This window comes from Fulvia fulva, chromosome 7 (genome assembly GCF_020509005.1).
Source record: "Fulvia fulva chromosome 7, complete sequence".
Classification (NCBI taxonomy): Eukaryota; Fungi; Ascomycota; class Dothideomycetes; order Mycosphaerellales; family Mycosphaerellaceae; genus Fulvia; species Fulvia fulva.
Window position 1 is genome coordinate 231,441 of NC_063018.1, and position 24,699 is coordinate 256,139.

The following is a 24,699-nucleotide window of genomic DNA, read 5'->3' on the forward strand; positions in this document are numbered from 1 at the left end:
GACGAAGAAAGCAAGAGAGGCCTGGGGAAGGCCAGATATTTATACGCGACCCTCGCGAGTGCGTGTCCCCGCATCAACAGGGCTAACCCGTACGAAGCCGCGCTTAGTAGCTTTGCTCAAAACCTTATTCTAACCTGCCCTACGTTCCGAGTCTTCCACGTGCTTCTTCTAGGGTCCAGCGCAGTCGCGGGTGCTCGCGGGAGTGCCGTGAGTCACATAGTCACGAGCCGAAGTGAATCTGTCAAGGTTTGGTAGAGGGGTGAATTTGGAGGGCTGGGTCCCGTAGTGAATGTTGCGGGGCATGTGATTCTTGGCGCTCACACACTAAGCTGGACTGTCACTTCTTGACGACTTCTGAGCACTCTGAGGCTCTTCTGTCCCTACCTTCTGTACACTCTGTAGGGAGACCATGACAGTAGCCCCCCCGAACAAAGCTGAGTTCCTACGAAGCCGTAGTAGTTCTATATATCGAGGATGTTCAGCTTCAGTACCAGGCCTAGGCCTGATGTCATGGTCGATACACCATTCGTAAGCCCCGTCGAAGAGCTCAGATTCGAAGAGCCTGCCGATATTGACTTCTGGGCCGTCTGCGCGGGCGTGGTATTCTTCGATTGCTTGACGATTGAAGATGATATGTTAGATAGGTTCCTATAAGGTATCCCACTCAGGGCAACCTTGCCATTCGACTTCATACTTAATCGGCGGTAGTCCTTTAACGTCGTTAGGCTCTACGCGGATTCCCCGGATCTTACGGACGGTATAGTCGTCAGAAGGTAGGTTAATAGGCTCGTCGACTTCTACTTCATCGGGAGGACCTAGCATGTCTTGGTTTTGGTTCGGGAATGGGTCCTTAGCCGACGGCCGAAGGCGTACGGGATAGAAGACGTCGTGGATCTTTATGTTCGTAGGAAGAGCTAGACGGTAGGCGTGTGAACTGATACGCTCGGTGATCTCAAAAGGACCTAGGTTCTTCTAGTTCAGCTTCTTGGAGGGGCGGTCCGTCTTGATGTTCTTGGAGTTGAGGTAGACCATATCGCCTACTTAGTAGTCGGGAGCTAGCTAGCGACGACGATTAGCTTGATCCTCGTAGATTGCTTATACGTACACTATCTCGTCGTGAACTTCTTTATAGATCTGTGAGAGCATAGTAGCGAACTCGTCTACTGCTTGCTCGTTTACGTCTTCGGTAGGCGGGAGAGGTTCTTCTAGTTCCATGCCTATACGAGGGTGGTAACCTCTCGTAGTATAGAAGGGAGAGTAGCCAGTAGTCTCCGAGTCCTAGTTACGAGTAGCGAACTCCACCGCAGGGATATACTGAGGCCAATCCTTCTGGTGGTAGTCGACGAAGCAACGAAGGACCTGCTCGAGGATAGCGTTCGTAATTTCGGTCTGGCCGTCGGTCTGTGGCTAAAAACTGGTCGAGAGGTTATGCTTGATGCCTAGGATAGCACACAGACGCTTCCAGAAGTACGAGATGAACTAGGTGCCTCTGTCAGAGGTGATGCTATCCGGGAGGCCTTGAAAGCGCCAGACGAATTCGTAGAACAAGCGAGTAGTCTCCTTTGCGGTCATGCTCTAGCACGGGATCATTTACCGGTCCTTAGAGTGACGGTCCACGATCACTAGAAGGGCCTTTACTTTTACGCCGCTAAAGGTCTTGCCGTGAGGAAGATCGGTGATAAAGTCCATAGTGATGTGCTTCTACGGACGATCAGGAGCCGGGAGAGGGTGTAAGAGACCGTAGGGACGGTGGCGGTTAGCTTTGGCTCTTCGGCAAGTAGCGCAGTTCAGTACGTAGCGGCGGACGTCCTTCTAGGAATACGGCCACTAGTAACACCTAGCGAGGAGCTTATGGGTCTTGGCTACGCCTAGGTGACCCCTAGAGGCGGAGTCGTGGATGATTTGAAGAATCTTAGCTCGGATATTAGAGCCTTCGGGCTGCGGTACGTAAAGCTTCTTACGGAAGTAGACGACACCTTCCTAGAGCTCGCACTCGGACAGCGAGAAGCCCGGGAATGTCCTCGCGCCAGATTCAAGGGCCTGAACTAACTCTTAGGCGTCTATGTCGGCATCGTACGCTGTTCGTACTCGTGCCATAATGCCTTCGGGCTGCTCCTTATTATCAAACCCCTCAAAGTCTAATTCGGATGAGCCGTCGGTCGTTACTAAGCCCTCTTCATCGTCGTTCAAGTCCTTAGCGTCCGAGGCGTATTTGTCAGGCTCGGATTCATCGTCACTCTCGTCAAGGTAGGCAGGAGCGAGCACGAGAGTAGCAAAGGAAGCGGCGAGCGTAGGCTAGCCGTTCGATAGGTACTCTCGAAGCTCGGAAGAGAGGTTGTGCTCTTTGATGACTTGTTACTCTACGATTTGCCGGCCCCCTCTTCGATTAACTAGAGAGTCACTAGGGCGGCGGGTAAGGGCGTCGGCCATCGAGTTGGCCTTGCCGGGCGTGTACGAGATCACGAAGTTGAACCGGGAGAGGAACTCGCTCTAGCGGGCCTGGCGACGATTAAGCAGCTTGCTCTTCATAAAGTAGACGAGGTTCTTATGGTCGGAGCTTACTTGGACGGACATAGCAGAGCCTTCGAGCTCGGGGCGCTACTCTTCGAAAGCTTTGACGATGGCGAGAAGCTCCTTGTCGTAGATCTCGTAGTTATACTCCGTAGCGGTCATCTTCTTAGAGAGGAAGGCGATAGGTAACCAGGGGGATTCAGGCGAGCGGCGTTGTAGTAGGACACCGCCCACTACGCCGTCGGATACGTCGGTCTCTACACGGGTCTCTAGTTCGAAATCGAAGTGCTGTAGAAGCGGGTTCTTAACAAACTTCGCTTTGAGCAAGTCAAAAGCCTCCTGGCATTCGTCGGTCCAGGCGAACTTCTCACCCTTGCGCGTAAGCTTCGTCAAAGGGCGTACCACGCCCGAAAATGCGTAGATGAAGCGGCGATAGAAGTTAGCAAAGCCTAGGAAACCCTAGACCTCTTTGACGTTCGTAGGAGCATCCCATTCGACGATAGCGTCGATCTTCTCTTAGTCCATCTTGATGCCGTCTACGGTAATGATTAAACTAAGGAACTTGACTTCGGTCTTCTCAAACTCGTACTTGTCGATGTCGAGCTGCAAGCCGGCGTCTACGAGCTTCTAAAGGACCTTACAGACGTGCTCGCGGTGCTCCTCCTTGGTCTCGCTATAGACTAGGATGTCGTCGATGTAGGCAGTGTAGAACTGATCGAGGAACTCCTAAAGGATGTCGTTAATGAAGTTCTAGAAGGTACTAGGCCCGTTATAAACGCCGAAGGGCATAACGAGCGACTCGAACAGCCCGTAGCGAGTACGGAAGGCTATAAGATACTCGTGTCCTTCTGCTATTCGTAACTTGTTGAACGTAGCGATGACATCGAGCTTGGTGAAGTACTTAGCCTTAGAGAGGCGCTCGAGCGTCTCCTAAATCAACGGTATTAGGTAGCGGTTCTTCTTTATAATAGCGTTCAAGCCTCGGTAGTCTACGCAGAAGCGTAGACCACCGCCGGGCTTCTTAACGAACATGACGGGACTACTAGCGCTAGAACGGCTCGCTCGAATGAACCCCTTCTTTAGGTTCTCTTCGAGGTATCTCTTAAGGACGATAAGCTCTTCTCGGGACATAGAATATAACGGTCCGAACGGTGTCTCTACACCTTCTTCTAGCTCAATCTTATGGTCGTGAGGGCGATAAGGAGGCAGCTCGTCTACGGCTTTAGCATCGAATACGTAGAGGATGTGGTGTGCCTAAGGAGGGACCTTCGTAGCAGGGTCGGTAGGTGTACGCTTCTTATCGAGCTTCTCGAGGGCGATGTCGATATCGCGGAGAGAGGCGGCGAAGACTTGAGCTTTAGGCTACTTAGTAGTAGTAGTAAAGGTAGCGGCGTTCACCTAGAAGATCTTAGTATACTTAGGACCGCGCTGAGGCGGCGGAGAAGGCGGAGGTGCCGGAGGAACTTCTGGAGGGAAGCTGACAGTAAGGGAAGTCCAGTCGATAATAGGTCGGTGTCGTCTAAACTAGGGGAGGCCGAGGATAAACTTCTGATGCGGTAGGGACGTAAGGAAGCTAGTGATCGACATACGCTTGCCTCCGAGGGTGATTAACGTGTGTACAACATAAGTAATCTTACTAGTAGTAGTCTCCGTACCGTTAAAGAGTTCAAGGGTACGAGGGTACTTCAGTTCCTAGGGTTCGAGGTTGAGAGAGGTCGCGAGTTTATAGTCTATAAAAGACTCGCCTAGTGCGCTAGTGTCCATGAGAGTGAGATTGGAAGAAGAGAGTTTCTTTGAGCCGATATTTATATTCGTGACGAACGGTTTGCAAGCGTGGTCCTTGCCCGTCTCGTCGTATAGGTCTAGCTGTGCTGTATTGATCCTCAACTTCTTTCCTCTCTTTACTTTCGGTAAACGTTGTTCTTAGTCTTCATCGCGTCGATAAGGAAGACCTAGGCTTTTTCCTACTTAGCGGGAGCAGTAGGAGTAGGCTCGATAGCGCCGACAGCGCCGCGAACCGGGTTGCGGGCGTTACGGGCAGCGAGCTACGGACAGTTAGCTACGATATGGCCTGGACCGCCGCAGTAGGTGCAGAGTCCGGCCTAGCGACGGCGAAGCTTCTCTTCGGGAGTGAGCTTACCGTTAACGAGGCCCTAGACTCGAGGGACGGCGGCACTAGCGCTGAGATCTATAGCGTCACCTATAGAGACGGGAGGGAGAGCCGTAGGAGCGGCGGCGCCTAGTGGAGCAGCGAAGTGGCTTCCGGGACCACGAGGCTGACGACCTTGAGAACGGGAAGCGAGGAGAGAGGCGGTGTGTTTCATATTAGAGTCGAGGCGCTAGCAGGTCTCGACGAGCTCACGGAAGCTTATAGTACCGACGTCCTTGTCCTCGAGGGCTCGAAGAAGCTCTACTAACAAACCACGGCGGAGAGTGCTCTTCTTAGTCTCTTCGTTATAGCCGGTGAACCCGATATCGCGGTTGAAGGCCGCGAGGTACTCGGCGAAGCTCTTGTTCTTCTAGAGGAGGTTATAGATAGCGTTCTGGGCGGTGGCTCTACGGTCTAGATTACCAAAGGCAGCACGGAGGTCCTGTATTAAGGTGAGGACGTCCGGGCAGCCGATAGTCTACGTGGCGTTGTCGATATAGTGTTATACCTAAGCCGCGGCGTCTCCCCGAAGGAGGGAGAAGACGTACGTGACTTTGTCCTTCTCTTACGGAAAGTGGTCGGCATTAGCTAACAGCTTGATAGTGAGCTGTGTCTCAAATGCCTCAAACTTGCTCTTGTTACCGTCGAACTCGTCTAGGTCGTTGACCTTCTTAGAGAAGTACTGGCGGCGGTTGTTATCGGCGTACGGGGCGAGGTTCTAGAAGGTGTTCACAATACCTTGAAGGTATGTTACTTAGTTGTTTGCTTGCTCGACCTACTAGGCGGTCTCGCGGAAAGAGGAGACGGTGCGGTTGATAAGAGCGTAGGCGGTGTCGGGGTTGGCGTTTGCCTAGGTACCGAAGGCAGCGGCGTTCGAGAAGGGGATGTTAGTCTACTCACTAAAGTGGAATAGAGTGCCTTGGTTGTCGAGGTTAACACTTCTATCGGTGGCGTGGTCACCTATAAGGATGACTCGAGTGGTTGACGGTTTGTTAGCCTTTTGTGATGTTAGGGCGAGAGCCTGGCCTATAAGATACAAGGGTGAAAGCGAGAATGTAGGTGCGAAGTGCAGATATAAAAGGGTATAGTATGATTGCTATATAAAACAAAAGACGAAGAAAGTAAGAGAGGCCTAGGGAAGGCCAGATATTTATACGCGACCCTCGCGAGTGCGTGTCCCCGCATTAATAGGGCTAACCCGTGCGAAGCCGCGCTTAGTAGCTTTGCTCAAAACCTTATTCTAACCTGCCCTACGTTCCGAGTCTTCTACGTGCTTCTTCTAGGGTCCAGCGCAGTCGCGGGTACTCGCGGGAGTGCCGTGAGTCACATAGTCACGAGCCGAAGTGAATCTGTCAAGGTTTAGTAGAGGGGTGAATTTGGAGGGCTAGGTCCCGTAGTAAATATTACGGGGTATGTGATTCTTAGCGCTCACATACCAAGCTGGACTGTCACTTCTTGACGACTTCTGAGCACTCTAAGGCTCTTCTGTCCCCACCTTCTGTACACTCTGTGGGGAGACCATGACATATACTATTCCGTAACCGACTAAACCGTAAGTACTTTATTAAGACCTTCGGCGACCGCGAAGTCGACCGCCGCCTAGATTGTATATAAGACGTTATCGAGGAGTATACCGTACTAGACGAGAGCTTCTACGAGACAGATCGACTATACCCGTAGAAGGAGCGCCCCCGTAGTAATAGTAACTCGAACGGTAATAGCGGCTAAAATAACTAGAATAACGGTAACGTAGTTACTAGTACCGCTACCGGTATAGTAGGTACCTTAGTATAGCGCCTACTACAGTACGCTAGTACTAAGAAGAAGGAGGATCTACCGACATATCTATAGAACCTACCTACGCGTAACCGTAAGTAGCGCGAAGACCTTAAGAAGTAGGGTAAGTACTACCGCTACCGTATAGGTTCTTACGTATCGACTAACCCTAAATACCTAATATATAGGTACAATAGCGACTATCGCCTACCGCGTCTACGTAATACTACGCCGAATCCGAACGCGAACCTTAGTTCCCTAGCCGCCGATCCGTAGTAGGGAAATGGCACGACCGCTACCTAAGCGTAGTAGATAGCGGTCACCCGAACTTCCTAGGATAGAAAGAGCATAAGATTAAGAGACACGGAATGTAAGAGACGGTAATAGACTATAGTAAGGAGCTTAAGATATCGGTATATATACTAGATAAATAATAGCTAGCTATATACCCTTATATAGTGTTACCCGTAATAATATAATATAGAAAGGCTCGAGGCCTTGTAGATTCTACTTCTACCTCTCTCTTTCTTAACTAGAAATTTATACGTAAATATATAATACCCCTAATCCCTTTGACGTAAAGCCGACGACTAATACTAGGAGATAGAACGGCCACTATACGGTAGATTATACACGCGGCCCTTATAGACGTAGTTATTAGCGATTATTACGAGTAAATATTATACTACGTCACCGACCTCGAATATAATATCGTCTTTGGCCTACCGTAGCTTATAGCGTATAACCTAAACATCTTCTAGGAGATAGGCGAGGTAGTATTTAGATCGGATTACTACTTTGGTCACTATCTATAGAATAAGACATCGACAATAGTATAATCCCTAAACTATCGCGAGAAGAAGAAGTAGGCACTAGTACGGTACGGACTAGAGCCCTTGACTAGAGAAGTAGCGAGCTTTATAGTAGGAGGGGCGGAGCTAAACGTCTTATTATATGACCTAGAAGACATAGACGATAAAGAAGTGGACTGCTAGGGCGTTTCTTAACGCGCGTAGGGAATGTACGCGTACCGGCCTAGGGCTAAGTGATTCTACATTATACCCACGGGGCGTAAGAGCGACGACGGAGAGCTTAAGCTAAGTGTAATAGCTACTAATGATCTAGACCAATTCTTAAACAAGTAGTTCAATTACAACCCGAAGGAGAAGTTGCCGCCGATATACTACGATATTACGGACGCTTTCTTAGCTAAGGATCATAAAGGACTCCTACCTTACCGACTAGGCGTAGATTATAAGATTCATATTAAGCCTACTAGTCTATAAGAGCTACTATACCGCAAGCCCTACGGCCTAGCTAAGAAGGAGAACGAGGCAGTTAAGAAATAGCTAGACGAGTAAATATCTAAAGGGAAGGTACGGAAAGTAGGGTAAAAGACGAGCTAGTCTCCTATACTAGTGCTAGTAGTACGTAAGCCTAGAGGTAGGCTACGTGTTTATATCGACTATAGAGGATTGAATACGATTACTATCAAGAACCGGTATCCGATTCCCTTAATATAAGAGACGCTTAACCGTATATACGGCAAGAAGTACTTCACGAAGCTAGACATTATAGCAGCCTTTAACAAGTTACGGATAGCTAAAGGGCACGAGTAGTTAACGGCGTTTACGACACGATACGGCATCTACGAGTGTCTAGTACTGCCATTCGGCTTGTATAACGGACTAGCATCGTTCCAATTATATATTAATAAGGTCTTATAAGAACACCTAGACGACTTTGTGTCGGCCTACCTAGATAACGTACTTATCTTTAGTAACACCTTAGAGGAGCATATTGAACACGTACGGAAGGTTCTTACTAAGCTACGCGATATAGGACTTATAGTAGACATCGACAAAAGCGAATTCTACTAACAGAAGGTGAAGTATCTTAGGCTAATTATAACCCCTAACGGCATCGAGATAGACCCCGAGAAACTCGAATGTATTTGGATATAGGAAGCTCCTAAGAACCTGAAGGATGTCTAGGCCTTCCTTAGATTTACTAACTTCTATAGGCGGTTTATCGAAGCATTTTCGCGTATAGCTACTCCTCTTATAAACCTGACCAAGTCGGACGGACTAAGCAATTATAAGAACAGAAGGATTCAATAGTCACTAGATTACTAACGAGCCTTTAACAATTTGAAAGCTACGTTTAGTAAAGCCGGCATGCTCGTACATTATATACTAGGTAGGGAAACGGTAGTAGAGACAGATTCTTTAGATTTTGTAAACGCCGGCGTACTTTCGTAGTATAACGAGAATAGTGTGCTACATCCTATAGCCTTCTACTCGAAGAAGTTAAGTCTATAGGAGTGCAATTATGAAATCTATAACAAGGAACTATTAGCTATAATTAAGGCTTTTGAGGAATAGAGACCCGAGCTCGCCTACGAAGTAGATAATAAGGACTTATAGCTAGTCAAGATTTATACCGACTATAAGAACCTAGAATACTTTATAAAGACAAAGTAGCTAAATCGGCGACAAGCGCGTTAGGCTAAGTTCTTATTATAGTTTAACTTTAAGATAATATACCGTCTAGGACTTTAAGGTATAAAGCTAGATAGCCTAACGAGACGTAGCTAGGACCTTCCGTAAGGGGTGGACGACCCTCGGAACTAGTATTAGTATTAGACATTACTACCTCCTAAGCGATTCCTTAAGATCGCCTTACTATAGGCAATAGTAGAAGATACGCCGGAAGAAGAGGAACTAGTATAGCTAAACCCTAAAGCTAAAGAGTTCATGCCTATAGAACGAGATACGCCTACTAAATAACCGGTAACGCGTAAAAGTTAGCGGGAAGCCGAACTCGAGTATCGAATGTCGACGGCGTACGTAACCGATAACGAGCTTAAGACCGCAATCAAGGACCTATAGAAAGACCGCACTCCTATACTACTATAGAGAGCGAAGATTCACCTAGTACACTATAAAGTAGATAGCGACCTACTATATATTCGAAATCAATACGACGGCTAGAGCTTATAGGTACTAAATGACTAAGCCTTATAGACTAGGATAATTAAGATAAACTATAACGCTCTAGTAGTAGGCTATCTAGGACGAGCTAGTACTTATAAACTCGTAGTACGTAAATTCTACTGGCCTAGATTAGCGAGATCCGTACGTAGATATACCGCAAATTGCCGTACCTACCGTATAACAAAATCTCTACACTCCTAGCCACTAGGATTATTATAGCCACTTCCTATTCTAGATCGGCCTTAGAAATATATTATAGTCGACTTCGTTATCGGACTCCTAGATAGTACTCTTAACGGTATAGTCTTTAATAACATTATAACCGTTACTAATAGGCTTACTAAGGAAGTCGAGCTGATCCCTATTAGCGTAATAATAGCATAGAATGCGGCAAGGCTTTTCCTTAAATATATGTTCTGTCGGCGCGGGTTTCCTAATACTATTATATTAGACCGTAGTAAGTAGTAGGTTGCTACCTTCTAGAAGAAACTCTATAAGATACTCCGTACAAATCGTAAGCTAAGTTCTTCGTATCACCTAGAAACTAATAGATAGTCAGAACGTACTAACTAGGCGATAGAATAGTATCTTCGTATATCTACTAATAAGGCATAGGATAACTAGGTAGGATAGCTATGCCTTACTTAGTTCGCGATCAACAATTACCTGTCCGAGACTACTAGTATATCGCCGTTCTACGCTACCTTAGGCTATAACCCTAAGTTTATAGAGCGAGTTGACCTAAACGCTAGAAAGGAGGGAGGACTAACTACTCTCTAGCGACTAGATACGCGATCAGTAGAAACCTTTATACGTCGAATTTACGAGCTTTATAAGCACCTTTAAGAGAATATACGAATGTCATAAGATCTCTAAGTAGAAGTAGTAAACTGCTACCGAAGTATTCCTCTAGACTATAAGGTAGGTGATTAGGTGTATCTTAGTACTAAGAACATCCGTACGACTCGACTATCTAAGAAGCTAGACAGGAAATATACCGGCCCTTACTAGATTACGGAAGTCATACCGGCTAGACTCTCTTATCGACTGAAACTATTAGACGCTCTAGCAGGACTTAATAACTACTTCTATACCTCACTACTATAACGAGCCGACCACCTCGATTTCCTACTACTTAAAGGGCAGCATCTAGCGCCGCTACTACCGATAACTATCGAATCTAACACTACCGAGGCTAATATAGTAGCCGATATAGTAGTAGCACCTACGTAGATATACGAGGTAGGAAAGATCCTTAATATATATACCCGTAAGCGGGTAGGCAAGGTGAAGAAGGGGCATAAGCGTAAGGTAGATATATAGTATAAGGTGAAATAGGCTAGATATTAGAACGAGGAGGATAGTGAGACCTAGTAACCTATAGAGGATATACTTAAACACGTAGCCGCCGCTATTATAGACTTTCACTATAACCGGCCGGAGTTGTCTACGCCTATAGGCTTCGTAGCTCTATCTAACTAGTCCCTACTAGCTACTAAGGTGCTCGGGCTCAATACGATTAGGGTCATTCCGAAAGACACCGTTACAAATAAGTCGCCTCGAGCCTTACCTCTAATAGAATCTACTCCGTATATATTCGATACTCGAGTAGAGCCTATAGAGCCTATAATAATAACTAACTTTGGTTATAAGGATTATACGCGAGTACTAGCCAAAGACAGACTTAGGTCTAGGGTAAGCTAGCTAACTAGGTAATATATTTCTCGAAGGAAGCCGGTCGAGGATAGTCTTAATAGAGCGAATACGATGTTATTAGATGACGACAGGGTACTAGAGGATGATTAGGCGTTCGCGTAATTATAGAGCTCGATAGGCAAGTGGCCTTATAAGGTAGATAACGCTTAGAGGACTAAGGCGTATTTTAGGAGGGGGCGTACTGTCACGGGTAGCCCGCGACCCCCTACTATAGCTACGTCGGCCCGGCTGAACCGCAGACCTTCCGTATCGGGTTAGCGCGGCTTAGCTTTGCTTTATAACTTCGCCGCGCCTCGCGCTCCTCTTTCGTAGCTTCGTAGAACAATAACTATCTCGTTCGGACCCTATAGTACGCGCGCCCTTACAATATCTAACTCTTATACTTCTAGTATTTATTAAAGTAGAATATAAAGAGGCCCTTAACATCCTTATCCTTTTCGAGTTAACTAAGACTCTCGGATATAATATTACGTTCCTTCTTTATATCGGCGTACTTACGCTATATAACCTTATTAGCCTTCTTTAGGGACTCGACCTAGTTAAAAAGTGTAATAAAGTCTAACTATATCTAGCGAACGAGGTGAAACATAATCTCCGGGTATACTATAGTACGAGTCGCGGACTCGGCTAGGCTCTTAATAGTAGTATACTCTAAGGCAACTACCTACTCCTTAGGTTAGCGTATATTATTAGTTTTACTATCTTGTGTAGATATATTATCTCTTGACTCTATAATCTTATATACCTTGATTCCTCCTTCTTCTAAGATCTATTCTTCGTCGAGGAATTATACGAAGTTAATAGGGTCGGAGGTTAAGATAAACTACTATTCTTTAGGTAGTAGATCCTTCTCGATCTCTTATTATTTGGCGGCGAATACGTTCGAGTCGTCGTCGGAAGGGAAGGTACCTAGGGCGGTATCGATACCTAGGTTATCGAGTGTCTACGTTTTAGTAGATACGGTTAGGAAAAGCTTAGCGCGTACGAGCGACTAACGCTTATACTTGCTAAGATCTAGATAAAGAGGTTGCTTAGGCAAGAGCACCCCGTTAGTAGTACTACCGGGTATAGCTATATTATACTATTACGTAGTAGATAAGACTACTCTCTTAGTAGGTATATAAGGGCCCTATAAGAGTAGGGAGGCGCGCGTTTTACGCGAAGGAGAGAGGTGATCTGTTGACTTAACTAATGCGCTTGTTTGCGCGACTGTAGTTGTTGTTAGTACGCCTATACGCGCGACTCGACGGTTGGTGACTATAGTGAACTTGACCTGCCTTAACGCGTACTTTGCTAGTGCGATTTGATTGTGACTGCTGGCCTGACTAGATAGGCCGCTAGTAAGACCGAACAAACTATCACGGGCAGTGATCTGTGAGACGACAGTGTAGGGTTGCCGTAAAACAAGCGTTGTTCGGTAAGGCTACGAAAGAGAAGCGCGAAGCGCGCGAGATATATAAGGAAGCGCCAAGACGCGCGACGTCACGGCAGTAGTGAACCGTGACAATTTTCTACGACTTCTCCCGGCAATAATCTTGGCTGCATCCCCAACTCTAGCAAAACTCGGATGGGGCGGTAAGTTGAAATAGTTCGGCGACAAGTCAGTTACAAGTCCTAACCGGCAGCTAGGCGAGTGCCGCTTGCAGTCGGATTGCTGCAAATGTGACCCTGGTAGTCGCTGCCAACTTGGTTGTCACGGTATGTTTACCTCGCCTAACATAGCTATAATGACTTTCACTAACCCGCCGTTCGTACAGTTGATCAAGCTTCTACTACAGGCTATAGATGCAAGCCTTATACACCATTACCTGCTTGTCACGTACCCAACTGCGAATGTTAGAGTAGGCGATCCGCTTCGAGACGGAAGAGGTAGCACGTGCAGATCGAGCGCTCACAGATAAAATGTGCTGCGAGGCGGCGGAGCCAAGCCTCGTATCTGTGCGCCGAAGGTGCTCTCTTAATGTCGATAAGCTGCTTTCGAGACCTGAAGTTAATGCTGTTTCTTCGTTTCTAGGGGAGACCCCAAGGACCCCCTTGCCTGCGGCTAGCCTCGTATTCGCAATCTATATACTTCGTTTCGCAGTGTCGCTCTGCTAGGCGCAATAACCTTCGCTCGAGTGTTCGCAGGCTCACACGTCGCTATAGTATTGCGCAGTGGATAGCTTTACCTACGGTGTCGACGCGGCTAAAGCCGTGGTCTCCACCTTGTAGGATAAGCCAAAAGCACAGCGCGCTAGAAAGCTTAGCGCTGATTTTGCTCGCTAACGTTCACCAATCAACGCTGGCGCTTTCTTGCGCTCCTGTGCCTCTTATAACGCGCCTTCGGCGCAATCATCGTGTATCGGCACTCTCCTATCACACTATATTCCCTCCTCAACTCTCCTCAAGAGCCTAGGCGTATCTCCACTCATGGTCTTCCAAAAGTTTGCGTAGCTGGTCGCATAACTTTTCTATGTTCCTGTAGTCCTTCTTCTGTCTGAGGTTACTCTCCAGCATCGCTAAGAGCCCATAGATTTTCCTAGTGATTTCGATTCCATCTTCGGGCTGTGGAAGGGGGTAGAGCTTACGACCAAGCGCAACGAGAGCTTTGGCCTCGTTCTCGACTTTCTTCTGTTCTTTGCTGTTGCTGTTGCCCATGGGAAGGGTTGTGTTTTTGTTGAAATCTGGATCGTGCTATGGTTCAGAGACTGTCAAGGTATATGGGATCTTGCTTGCTGCCATACTTCGAGAAGACACTCACCAGCCTGGCATACGGGAGGCGAATGGTCGAGGACTTTCGACTCCGCTGGCGTTTGCTCCCGTCTGTCTCGTTCTGAGGGCTCAGCTCGGACCTTCATGTGCATGGACAAGAACGCTGAACAAAGGAAACAGCTCAAAGACAAATCTCCAACAGTAGGGCTGGGCACTGAACACAGCATGCACTCATGATCAACGCAAGCATTCACCCCTTTTCAGAATACCCAATCCTATACCGCTGCGCCCGCTCTTTCTGACAGTCCCTCTCTTCACCCCTCTCTCCACCCCTGAACCTCCCTCTGCCACTGCCTGAACTATTCAATCTTGTCCTCGATGTCCGCATTGACCTCTTTCCCACCGCAGCCGAGGCCAAAATACCCTCCGACTTCTTAATCAAGTTCTCCACCATCGGACGCGTGTTCTGCTTCGCATACAAGTACAGCCGGAACTGCTCCAGTAGACCGCCAATCTGTGCGCCGGTAATGTCATCTGCAGTCACATGCGTGAGTTCACCAAGGCTGCGGAGTGCGGAGTCTATTTATGAGGGCGTTGCCTTTGAGGACCATGTCGGCGGTGACGTCGACTTCAATGGGCATGCTTGTGGTATTTTGGTTGGGTAGGGTGTGGATGTTGATAGTGGATTAGGTGAGAGTTATCGAAGTATTGGTCGTGTTTGCTGTTGAGGGTGACGTTCTTTGTGCAGACTGCCGTGAGTTATCCACCTGGACATGGTAAACGTCACAGCATTGGCACGGTAATAGTTCCAGTTGCCCATCGTCCTGTTGTTCGACAATCAAGTATGTCCCACACCGGAGGGGGAAAGCAGAGCAGGGCGTGGGCGGATAAGTGACCATCAGATCCAGGTCTAGCATAGTTCACTCTGCTAGACGTTCTCCTCGTCAAGCGTTGGACCAAACCACATTCTGCGTGCGTGTTGTCTGTATCTCACACCAAGCCCACGTTACTATTTGTGACTCTTCAACCCGATATTCAATTCCTCTCCCTCCCCCTCACGACAGCCAGATTCGTCTCCCAGCTCTGAAGTCTACCCTCCGCCTCATCACAGATCTGCTTCACCCAATCAGAGCTCAAGATCCCTTCTGCTTGGTCGATCAACGCCTGTGCCGCGTTGCCAGTATTTTTCTTGGCCTCGATGACCTTCCCCAGTTCGTAAACTAGCCGGACCAACGGTGCACCGTTTTCGATGCCTGTAGTCATCTTTATGAGCTCGATGAGGTTTTGCAGTTGCAACAATAGATTCTTGCCTTTCGAGATGATGTCGATTTCTGGGTAGTCTCTGTCGTTGGTAGTGGTGGTGTTCAACATTCTTGGCGTGCCAGAGGCTGTCGCGCTCAACCTGCTTTCTTCTGGCGCTGCGGCCTGATGTACTGAGAGTGGACAGTTTGCCGTGCTGTCTCAGTACCCCTTGTCCTGATGACTCTCCGGTCTCCAGCATCTTCCAGATCCAGAAAGTACCACACTCTCTCCACCCAGCAGTAAATCAGCATCCTCGCCCAGCACCCCCCTTCAAAAATGACTCAAACTCCTCTCCCTCCCCAAATCCCCCCAACTCTCCCGATCACTCAGCACCTCAAGCCCCACACTAGTCTGATCAATCTCCGTCCTAACATGAATCGCCTCACTCCCCGGATCCAACCTACTCTCCAACTCAATCTGATCAATACTATCCGCCCCATCCAGCAACGCCGGATCCCTTCCCGAAAGGCCCCTAAAATGACCATTCCCCTTCCTCGACGAAGAGATTCCCGGACCCGTGGCGTGAGAACTAATAGGCCCCCTTCTCGTCCCGAACGAGTCCGTCCCGAAAGCGTAGTGTGCTTTCCTCGAGTGCAGGCCTGACGAGGACTGCGAGGATGAGAACATGTAGGAGGAGGAGGAGGCATTGTTGAACATTTTCGGAAACAGACAGCGCAGGGTTGGGATGCAGGAGCAGAGGATTCCGATGTTGCATTCGATGTTGGAGAGGATGGCGGCCATGGGGTTGTGGTAGCTAACGTCATCCGTGTGAATACCCGCATAGAGGAATGGGAGGCGGAGGATTGAGATGATGCAGACGAAACCGCCGAGGGCGAAGACGGCCATGAGGGCTCTACGCTGACGGGTAGGGAGTTCGAGTTGGCGGAGCATAGGGAGAGGAAAGGCCGCGATGATGAGGTCCGTTACCATGTTAAGAGCCGTGCTGGCGAAGGAGGTTGCTGTGCGGTTTATGCAGTGTCTTGGTTTGATGGAGTGGTCCCAGTATGCGGCTGGTGGGACGCAGGCGAAAATTTGCGTGAAGAAGCGCCAGATGAAGTATGCGATTACTATGCCGATCATGATCCAGGTGGCGATCCTGAAGGGTTTCATGGGGAAGATTCGGAGGTATTGTAGTAGGATGGAGAGTTTGGTGCTGGTGAGGGCGACGTTGTAGACGATGATTGAGGCCCAGAACTGTTTGGAGCATCAGCCTATGTTCGGCATGAGTTCAGCACGACTAGATGGTGGGCACTTACTGCCCGCAAGTTCAGCATGGCTTCGTGTTTGTCCATGGTCCAGACATGTCTCCCAAGGCCAGTATCTACTTGCACGATCATCGTGACCATTGTCGCTACTGAGAACAGCTGCATTGTTTTTAGCTACGAGGCATGCCAATGTCGATGTGAATACACTCACCGCCGATGTGACAATGAACGTATCATCCCACCCAGCATTCTTCGACACCCAGATTCGCGCATACAACCTCAGCGCAACCAGCGCAACAGCAAGCCCAGTCATTGTCGAGACCACAGCTATCACCGCCTCACCGGAGGCATGACCGGACAGCATATCGACTTATTCACCCCCAATGCCGCTGTTGAAAATGACCACACTCTGCTGCCAGGTAGTTCACATCAAGGGCAGAATTCTCGCGACCGAAGCTTACCAGGAGATCGAGGTGCAGAAGATGGATGTAAGCTTGCCTGCTGTCCTCCGACCCCGTCCGCATGTTGGGATGATGCTGGATTGTGAAAGCTTGCGGTGTTTGAGAGGGCTTGAAACACCAAAGGCGTGGTGGAAAGCGGACCATGGTTCGTTCATAGTGAGAAAGAATTTTGCTTCTTGATGCTGTGTATTTGGTAGTCGCGGCCAACGCTAGAGTTGTTATGCAATCAGTTCTTCGTTGACACATGGACTCTGCGTTCTGTACAAAGCATGCTCTGGGGAACACAGGCGCCAGCATGCGTCACACCACGTTGCATCCTTGCCAGACATGGTGCGAAAAGCAGCAGAGTTCACAGGGGATCTTCGACAGAACATGCTTGATTCGCAAAATCCTGGTACACCCTCTTACAAGTTACCACCGATCGTAGGAATACCATGGATTACGAGTTCCAACATCGACAGGACTTCCTCGCAGATACAGGCTATCCTTCCGTATCTTGTGAGTCACAGTAGCTCGATAACATTGGCTGCGTTAGCAGCTTACTTCCCCTCGGACAGGCCTTGCACTTCGTTGCGGCGACAATAGTCTTTCTAGAAGGCTAAAAGAACGCTTGAAGTCGCATGACTCCGCTACACTCTGCTGTATTAGGACCCGATGCTGGGATCCTTACACCTTTGGATTTTGCTATGACAGGGTAGAAGAGGATGTATCTGCCAGCAACTTCTCCTCCACCCCGCCCCCCCGACGCCTTAACCCCCCTGCTTTGCGGGCGTTTCTAAGCGTTTCGGTCCCCACTTTGCACTCTTGCCCGAACACTCCAAATCGCACCTCGAGGACCCCCCTATCCTATATTTCTTAAGCAAGGAGCGACGTACGAGCGGGCCGCAGGCCTAATTCGACGCTCATGTATATGCAAAATGGTAGGGGGGTTATGGGAAATGGGGGAAGAGGGCATTGGTGACCAGATCCGACGAGGTATCGAGTGTGTAGTTGTCCATACTCACAAGCGAGATCTATGTCGTTGCCCTCAAAACATGATGGATCTGAGCGCGGTATTGCAAACCTGGCACGTTGTAATCGCGTCGAGGCCATTCCATTTCCTCTACACCGGGACTTTTTTTCGTGGGTATCGTGCTATGAACAAGCTGCTGTCGAAGTCAAGGCTTCAGGTCTCACCTGCCCTTCCTCTTCCCGGCAACCTTCATAAACCCATCATCATCAACCACCGGTTCAACCCTCTCCCTAACCGTCGCGGGCACCAACCTCGGCGCCTCCTCCGGCTCTCCCATCTCCGCATCATCACCCTCCTCATCCTCAAACCCATCCCACTCCTCATCCTCGCCCAAATCCTGATTCACCTCCTGCACCTTAATACTACTCCTCATCTGCCCGCGATTCCTATACCGATGCTCTACCTCCCTCGCGGCGTCCAAGCTCCTCTCCTCCCTCATCCTCTTCCACACGAGCAAGATCTCCCCAGCGACTTTCACCTCACTCTCATCCTCGACGAAACAGTCGAACTCGTCTTGCATGATTTGGAGGAGGAAGACTTCCATGTCTTCCTGGTCTGTGCCGGGGCCGTCGGGTTCTTTGCGGGAGTTGAGGAGGTCTGAGATGGCGCCGGCGAACCAGTCGCGTTTGTCGGTGCTCTCGGGGCCGCCCCAGCCGTTGGAGACGGCGTCGTGGAGGATGGGCCAGAGGGAGAGGAGGTACCAGATGCTGTTGTCGAAGGCGGATTGGAGTTGTTCGGGGGTGGGAGGGAGGGCGAGGCCGCCGGTCGGTTGGGGGCCCGAGGGCGCTGGGGCAGTTGCCATGATGGGTGGTAAAGGGGTGCTCCTTCCTTGAAGGCTGGTATAATTGTACTTTGCGGGCGATTGCGCCTTCCGGGTTTGTCGCCGTTGGTTGTTCTCGATGATTTGGCGATTTTTCCGTGCTTTGTCGTTTGCCGGGTCACCGTGTCGTTGGTCTTCGCGTCTTGATGGCGATGAGCACTCGATGGGCTGTTCTAGACGATGGGCCGCGAGTAAGTCTGTAAGCGCGTTGCGATGGCGTGGTGGATGCCGTTTTGTGTCGTGTGAATGGGCTCCACCAAAAATTATTCGCGTGAAGCTTCGTCAGCCAAGCATTTGAATGTCTGCGCGTGTCCTGGAGAAACATGCAGGTCACAGGTGGTGTCGTGCATACAGTCCTGGGCATAGTTTTACACCCCCTGTATTTACGCTAACCTCTTCCGGCTATCCATGTCCATCTCAGAAGGTGTTGCTACCTTCAATCTCACTATTAAGAATGGGCCAAGCTCACACCTGAGGACATACAACGTATATGCAAGAGTATGCGAGAACGCTGCGAGGCAGTAATAGCCAACAATGGAGGACACACCAGGTGTTGAGCTACGCCAAGCAGTGGATACATCCTTCCTAATGAGGAAAGGTGGAAGAACAGGGGTTGTAAAAACCATGCCCAGGACTGTAATTAGTGCAGATTCAGATTCAAGCAGATGTTGGGTGATGTTGGGTGATGTTTGCAGCAAATGGCAATGAAGGCATCCCAGGATTGTGCATCCTTCGCAATGCTCATTCGTGTGACTTGCGCCTGCGTGTTGCTTTGGAGCTCAGCGGTACGTCGGACGGGAGTACTTTGTCGTTGACGTTAAGGTTTGGTAGTGAGATGGAGCCGATGGAGGTATTTGGCCCATACGACTCGACTCCTGAATGCGGGCTCAAACATCTTGCTGCACGCCTCATACACCACGCCGACCTGGATCTTGTGTTTCAGCATATGCAGGTACCACTTGCCACACCCTGATCTTGTACTGCACTGCCAACTCGAACTTGCATGGAGCCGTCGTGAGCCGCCTCCTACGCGTTACAGGAAGCAAGGCAGAGGGAGCATCTATTAGCAATGGACTTGTGAGAGGACACAATTGGGACAACAGCACGATGCGACTCCTTTGACACGATCGACGATAACCAGCATCAGCATGAGCATGAGCATTGGAAGCAGCAACACTACTCCCACCTTGTAATACTACACTGCGCAGCAGCATAGGACACGGCCGGCACCATGCCCTTCACCACATTTGGCGTCGCGACAGCCGTTACGCCTTCAGTGATCGAGACCTACTTCTCACATTTCCTTAATAGAGGTCCTCTCAAGCAAAAGCCGACTGCACACATATCCTACCACGAAGGACTGCGCCTGATCCGACAGTTCCTCGACTACAGCGCGAAACATCCCGTGGAAGACTTGCAATCTTTCACTGCACAATGGGTACCAGTACCGACCTGGGTCAAGACTCAGGATGTCGAGATCCCTCCGCAGTTCCTTACGCGCTCTGCGAATGTCATCCGGAAACAGCTAGGTCCGAATGGAATCGAGCGCGTGGGAGGAGAGAAGTGGTGGCAGTGGAGGCGGAGTGAAGCTCCACTACACGCAGAATGGATCGAGATGAAGAAGGACTACAATGAGCGGAAACGAATGGGCATCAAATGCGATCGCGTCATACTGTACATCCATGGTGGTGCCTACTACTTTGGATCAGTGGACGAACATCGGTACCAGATGCAACGCCATGCGCGAAAGCTGAAGGCGAGAGTCCTAGCTCCGCGATACAGGCTTGCACCACAATTTCCATTTCCATGTGGCCTCTACGACTGCATAGCTACCTACTTCTACCTCCTGGAGCACTTCGAGCCGAGCCAGATTCTTTTTGCAGGCGATTCGGCTGGCGGAGGCATGGTGCTGAGCTTGCTGGTGACTTTACGAGATCAGGGATGTCCTTTACCAGCTGGCACCATACTGCTATCTCCTTGGGTTGACCTCACCCACTCTTTCCCATCCACTGCCGGCGACGGCACGGGCGACTATATACCACCTCATGGCTTCCACCACAAACCTTCCATGACATGGCCGCCTCCACCGCAGACCGAAGAGAAGGCTAACAAACTGGCCAAGAAGTTCACACAACCCATAGAACAGCCGTTCGAAGTCGTGGAGCTTCCCGCTGACATGGGGACTGGACCGGCGACGGGTAATGCTAGTCGAGGCAACTTTGGCAGAGAGAAGAAGCCGCAGCCAAACCTCAACCAGCTGCCTGGGATGGGCGAACGTCTCGAGATCAACATCGACGGCAAGCTGCTGGTGCTGAAAGAGCAGATTCAGCTGTATGCTAAGAACGACTTACTGACGCACCCACTCGTATCGCCTGTACAGCAACCATCGCTTGGTGGCCTTCCCCCAATGCTTATCCAGGTCGGAGGTGGGGAGCTTCTGCGAGATGAGCAGATCTACCTTGCCCACAAAGCAGCAAATCCTAGACGGTACGTCCCCAGCGAAGCGATCATGGAGGAGTACGACCCACAGCGAATCGTTCTCAACCAATACCCTCCGACGGATGTACAGCTCCAAGTCTGGGAAGATCTCTGCCATGTCCCCCACACGTTGTCCTTCACTCGACCTGCAAAGTACATGTATAGGTCCGTGGCGCAGTTCGGTGCTTGGGCTTTGGCGCGCGCTCAGCACAAGGGGATCGAGATCCTGGACGACGACGCCATCTCCATCATTAGTAACAAGTCTGATGGCACATGCGCAACAGAAGGCACTGATGCTTCAGGCGCGGAGCGACAGAGTGAATATGGCAGCATTGGAGCCGATGGTGTCACCTCTTCGCAATTTAAGTTGTCCTCTGTTGGTGCAGTGGGCAAGGCTGGCGACGAATTACCGCCATTTGTCGACCACATGATCCGTCAGCGCGTCAACCGGCACGGTGTTATTTACCCTCTCCCACACGAATCGAACATCGCAAGCTTGCACCTGGACCCTTCCACCATCGGTACCATCAAGGTCGGTCCTGTTCGAAAGTGGCTTGCAAAGAGAACGGAGAGTGAACAGAAGTTTGCGAACGACTACAAGAAACTGCTCAAGAAGCGGGCGAAAGAGCTGAAAGAAGGCTATGATCCTATCGAGACGGGCGAGAATCCGCCGCCCACCGCGTTGTATCTGCGAAGAAAACGAGATGTTGCCCCGGAGGAGAAGAAGAAAAGCAAGAGCTGGGGTCTGGCAATGTGGAGTGGTTGGGGCAGCTCTCACGATGAAAGCACCATACAACGTGAAGAGAAGGCACTCGATGACAAGTCAATTCAAGACGACAGGCCAGCAAGCACGGCGCCGAGCACTGCAACCCAGCGTGGAGCCAGCAGCGTTGAGACTGAGCGAGGTCTAGACCACAACACGAGCGACCCCACCACGAAGCAACAAACTGTTCCCGGCAACGACGGCACGGTTGATGCTGAGACTACGGCACAACGCAGGAGGTCGAGCGCAAGTGTGCTTTCGGCGATAGCACCATGGTCGAAGGGCCCGGACCTTCGGCCTCGCAGTCCTTATCGACAGGTGAAAGACGTTGGCCAAACAGAGGTTGAAAGAAGCTCTGCTGTGTCGCCGACACTCAGTCCTACCAGTCCAGTGCATGGTGGCACACGATGGGACAGTAGTCGGCGATCAAGCCAGGCTTCAAGCATTTTCAAGTTTGCTACACGGCCTCTTAGCGTCGCCGGCCCGGTTGCCTCGAGTGCGACAAAGAGTCAGCTCCAAACCATCCATACGCCAGCTTCGCCGACTTCGAATGCCATCGCCCCAAGCGCCTCCGACACAGGCAAAGATGCGGTCAAGGTCCCCGGCACAGATGCGACCTATCTCAACCCGGATGGGAACAGGCCGCATAATGGTGTCGTAGCTTATCCGTTCAAGCTACGAAGTGCTCAGAACGTGCCGCGTCAGCCATCGCCGAATCCTTCCACCATGACATTGGACAGCAATGTGGACGGCAGCGACAATGCTACCGAACGCAACGGTTCGCTCACGTATGCTGACGCACCACGACCAGGGAGCACGATTCTGGACCACTACTTTCCACCAAACGTTGATCAGCTAATGCACGCCAAAGACGGCGAGTCTGTGGGGCAATCGGCGGAGAGGCAGGGTCTTGAAACATCCACGACTGCCGATAACGTGCCGATCACGGGTGGCGTGTCTCAAGATGCATTGAACACATTCCAAAGCAATATATCTGGTGGTCGACCTGTCAGTGTGCTCTCTGACACACCGCTTTTCAAGCACTTGAAGTCGCCTGAAGAAGATCCTGTCAGCCCACTCTCCGAAGCAGCCATTTCTCCACTCGAAGCCAGTTCCGCGACCTCGGCCGACCCTGCATCGAAGCCTCGATACAAGCAATACAAACCCACGAGAGACTCAAGGCTGGGACTTCTGGGCGGAGACGGCATGCCATTGTCTGCATTTCCAACACCAGACCAGAAAGAAATCGGCATGGCCATCACCGACTCGGCACCAAAACCAGCTCCGTTCAAGATCCGCAACCCAGTCTTCGATCCTCGAGCGGTACCTGAGCAAGTGCCTGAGCATGCAGCTGTACAGCAAGTCCAACCCGAAGCGAACGCTGAAGCTTCGAAGCCCGCACCTTTCAAGATGAGGCACACCATCTACGACTCAAAGGTCGCTCCACCAGGCAGCAAGCATGCCGACGAGCAAACGCCAGCTGTCCCAGCCAGCAATGGTCGTGCCGCCACGGGCTCTGCAAATGCTACTAAACGAGAGGTAACGCCATCAGAATCATTATCTACATCCCTCCCAGCTGCTCCAGTCCAGCTGTCGCCAATCACACCAATCTCGCCTTTGGTACCACTGCACGAAGAGAAAGAGGCTGTCATGGCCACAAGCGATATAGCTCCTACCTTTATTGAACCACCGGCAAATACTAACATCACGTTCCCTACAGTCAGCAGCTCCAACGCACGCCCAGTAGCTGATCCGCGATCGACTGAGGACCCTCCAGCGCCACCGCCGAAGGACAAGCATACTGCTCTGCCACAGCTACGCTCGAACCCCAGCAGCGCTAGTATGAATGGAGGGTATTCTCTCGTACCAGCTCTTCGATCGAAGCCGAGTAATGCCAGCATCAACGCCTCCAGCCCAATCGCGAACTTACGCTCCTCGCCCAGCCAGGCCAGTATGCGGGATGGCAGCATGTCCAGTATGAGCAACCGAAACGAACGGAACGGCAGCGTGTCTGGAAGCATAAAACGGAAACAGATTGTACCAAAGAGCAAATTCGCTGCTGATCCTGATCGGACCATGACGGCTCTCGAGGCTGCTGGACTTGCGCCTGCACCCAAGGCGCCCAAGCCGAAGAAGGAGAAGAAGGACTCGAAGAAGGATAAAAGCTCTACGGGTCTTCTAGGCAAGCTGAGTTTTGAGAGGAAGGGCAGTGTGCCGAGTATCGAGGAGCAGGTGCAGAAGGGGTATCTTTCGGAGTTGCAGGGTGGGAAGTTCTAGAAAAGCTCCGCGTGAGAGGATCGACAGCACCGACGCCCGGGATTTCCTTGATCAGCATATGTCATGGCTATTCGAATCCAGATATCAACTCTTTCCAGCGTGGGCGTTTCTTTGGATCTCAGCATTGAGCCAGGCCGGTCGGCTTTCTCCTTGGTTGGTTGGTTTTGCATAGGATATGTATCGTATGTCGAGATATGTACAGTTGCATCTTACATTACTAGCTGACAATATGATCCATCTCATCAGGTGCTCGTGTATAAGTCTCATACAAGGTCGTCATCAAGCAAAAAATCCCAAACAATCACCTCCGTCCCGCGGGCTCGACAGTCACCGGTGGTCAGTTCGATAAATGCCTACATGGACATAGATCGAGTCGACTCCGTGTCCGCTTCCATCAGTATATTGCTGATTGCGCCACTGAGGCGGAGGTGGTTGTCGGAGGTAGAGAGGGCTGGGGGGTATGTGTAGCTCTCTCTCTCTCTACTTGTGTGTGCTGAAAAGAGATGGGTTCGGCCAGAGTTGGACGGTCGTGGAGAAGTATA

General features: G+C 50.2%; 5 protein-coding genes across 5 annotated transcripts; 1 reads left to right on the forward strand and 4 right to left on the reverse strand.

Annotated features, from left to right (window-relative positions):
* Positions 1-13,539: 13,539 nt before the first annotated feature.
* CLAFUR5_09857 (uncharacterized protein) lies at positions 13,540-14,066 on the reverse strand (the record flags this gene model as incomplete). The annotated part of the gene is made up of 2 exons (XM_047909005.1): positions 13,540-13,811; positions 13,889-14,066. The coding sequence occupies 2 exons, from the start codon at positions 14,064-14,066 to the stop codon at positions 13,540-13,542; spliced, it is 450 nt and encodes a 149-aa protein (XP_047764326.1).
* An 808-nt stretch (positions 14,067-14,874) lies between these two features.
* CLAFUR5_09858 (uncharacterized protein) lies at positions 14,875-15,210 on the reverse strand (the record flags this gene model as incomplete). Its single annotated transcript, XM_047909006.1, has 1 exon — positions 14,875-15,210. The coding sequence occupies one exon, from the start codon at positions 15,208-15,210 to the stop codon at positions 14,875-14,877; it is 336 nt and encodes a 111-aa protein (XP_047764602.1).
* Positions 15,211-15,411: 201 nt separating this feature from the next.
* On the reverse strand, positions 15,412-16,710 carry CLAFUR5_09859 (Satratoxin biosynthesis SC1 cluster protein 4; the record flags this gene model as incomplete). Its single annotated transcript, XM_047909007.1, has 3 exons — positions 15,412-16,335; positions 16,398-16,505; positions 16,558-16,710. The coding sequence occupies 3 exons, from the start codon at positions 16,708-16,710 to the stop codon at positions 15,412-15,414; spliced, it is 1,185 nt and encodes a 394-aa protein (XP_047764603.1).
* A 1,269-nt stretch (positions 16,711-17,979) lies between these two features.
* CLAFUR5_09860 (Pre-rRNA-processing protein TSR2) lies at positions 17,980-18,621 on the reverse strand (the record flags this gene model as incomplete). The annotated part of the gene is made up of 1 exon (XM_047909008.1): positions 17,980-18,621. One exon carries the CDS (start codon positions 18,619-18,621, stop codon positions 17,980-17,982), a length of 642 nt encoding a protein of 213 aa, XP_047764154.1.
* A 1,249-nt stretch (positions 18,622-19,870) lies between these two features.
* Positions 19,871-24,157, forward strand: CLAFUR5_09861 (AB hydrolase superfamily protein; the record flags this gene model as incomplete). Its single annotated transcript, XM_047909009.1, has 1 exon — positions 19,871-24,157. The coding sequence occupies one exon, from the start codon at positions 19,871-19,873 to the stop codon at positions 24,155-24,157; it is 4,287 nt and encodes a 1,428-aa protein (XP_047764153.1).
* Positions 24,158-24,699: the final 542 nt, after the last annotated feature.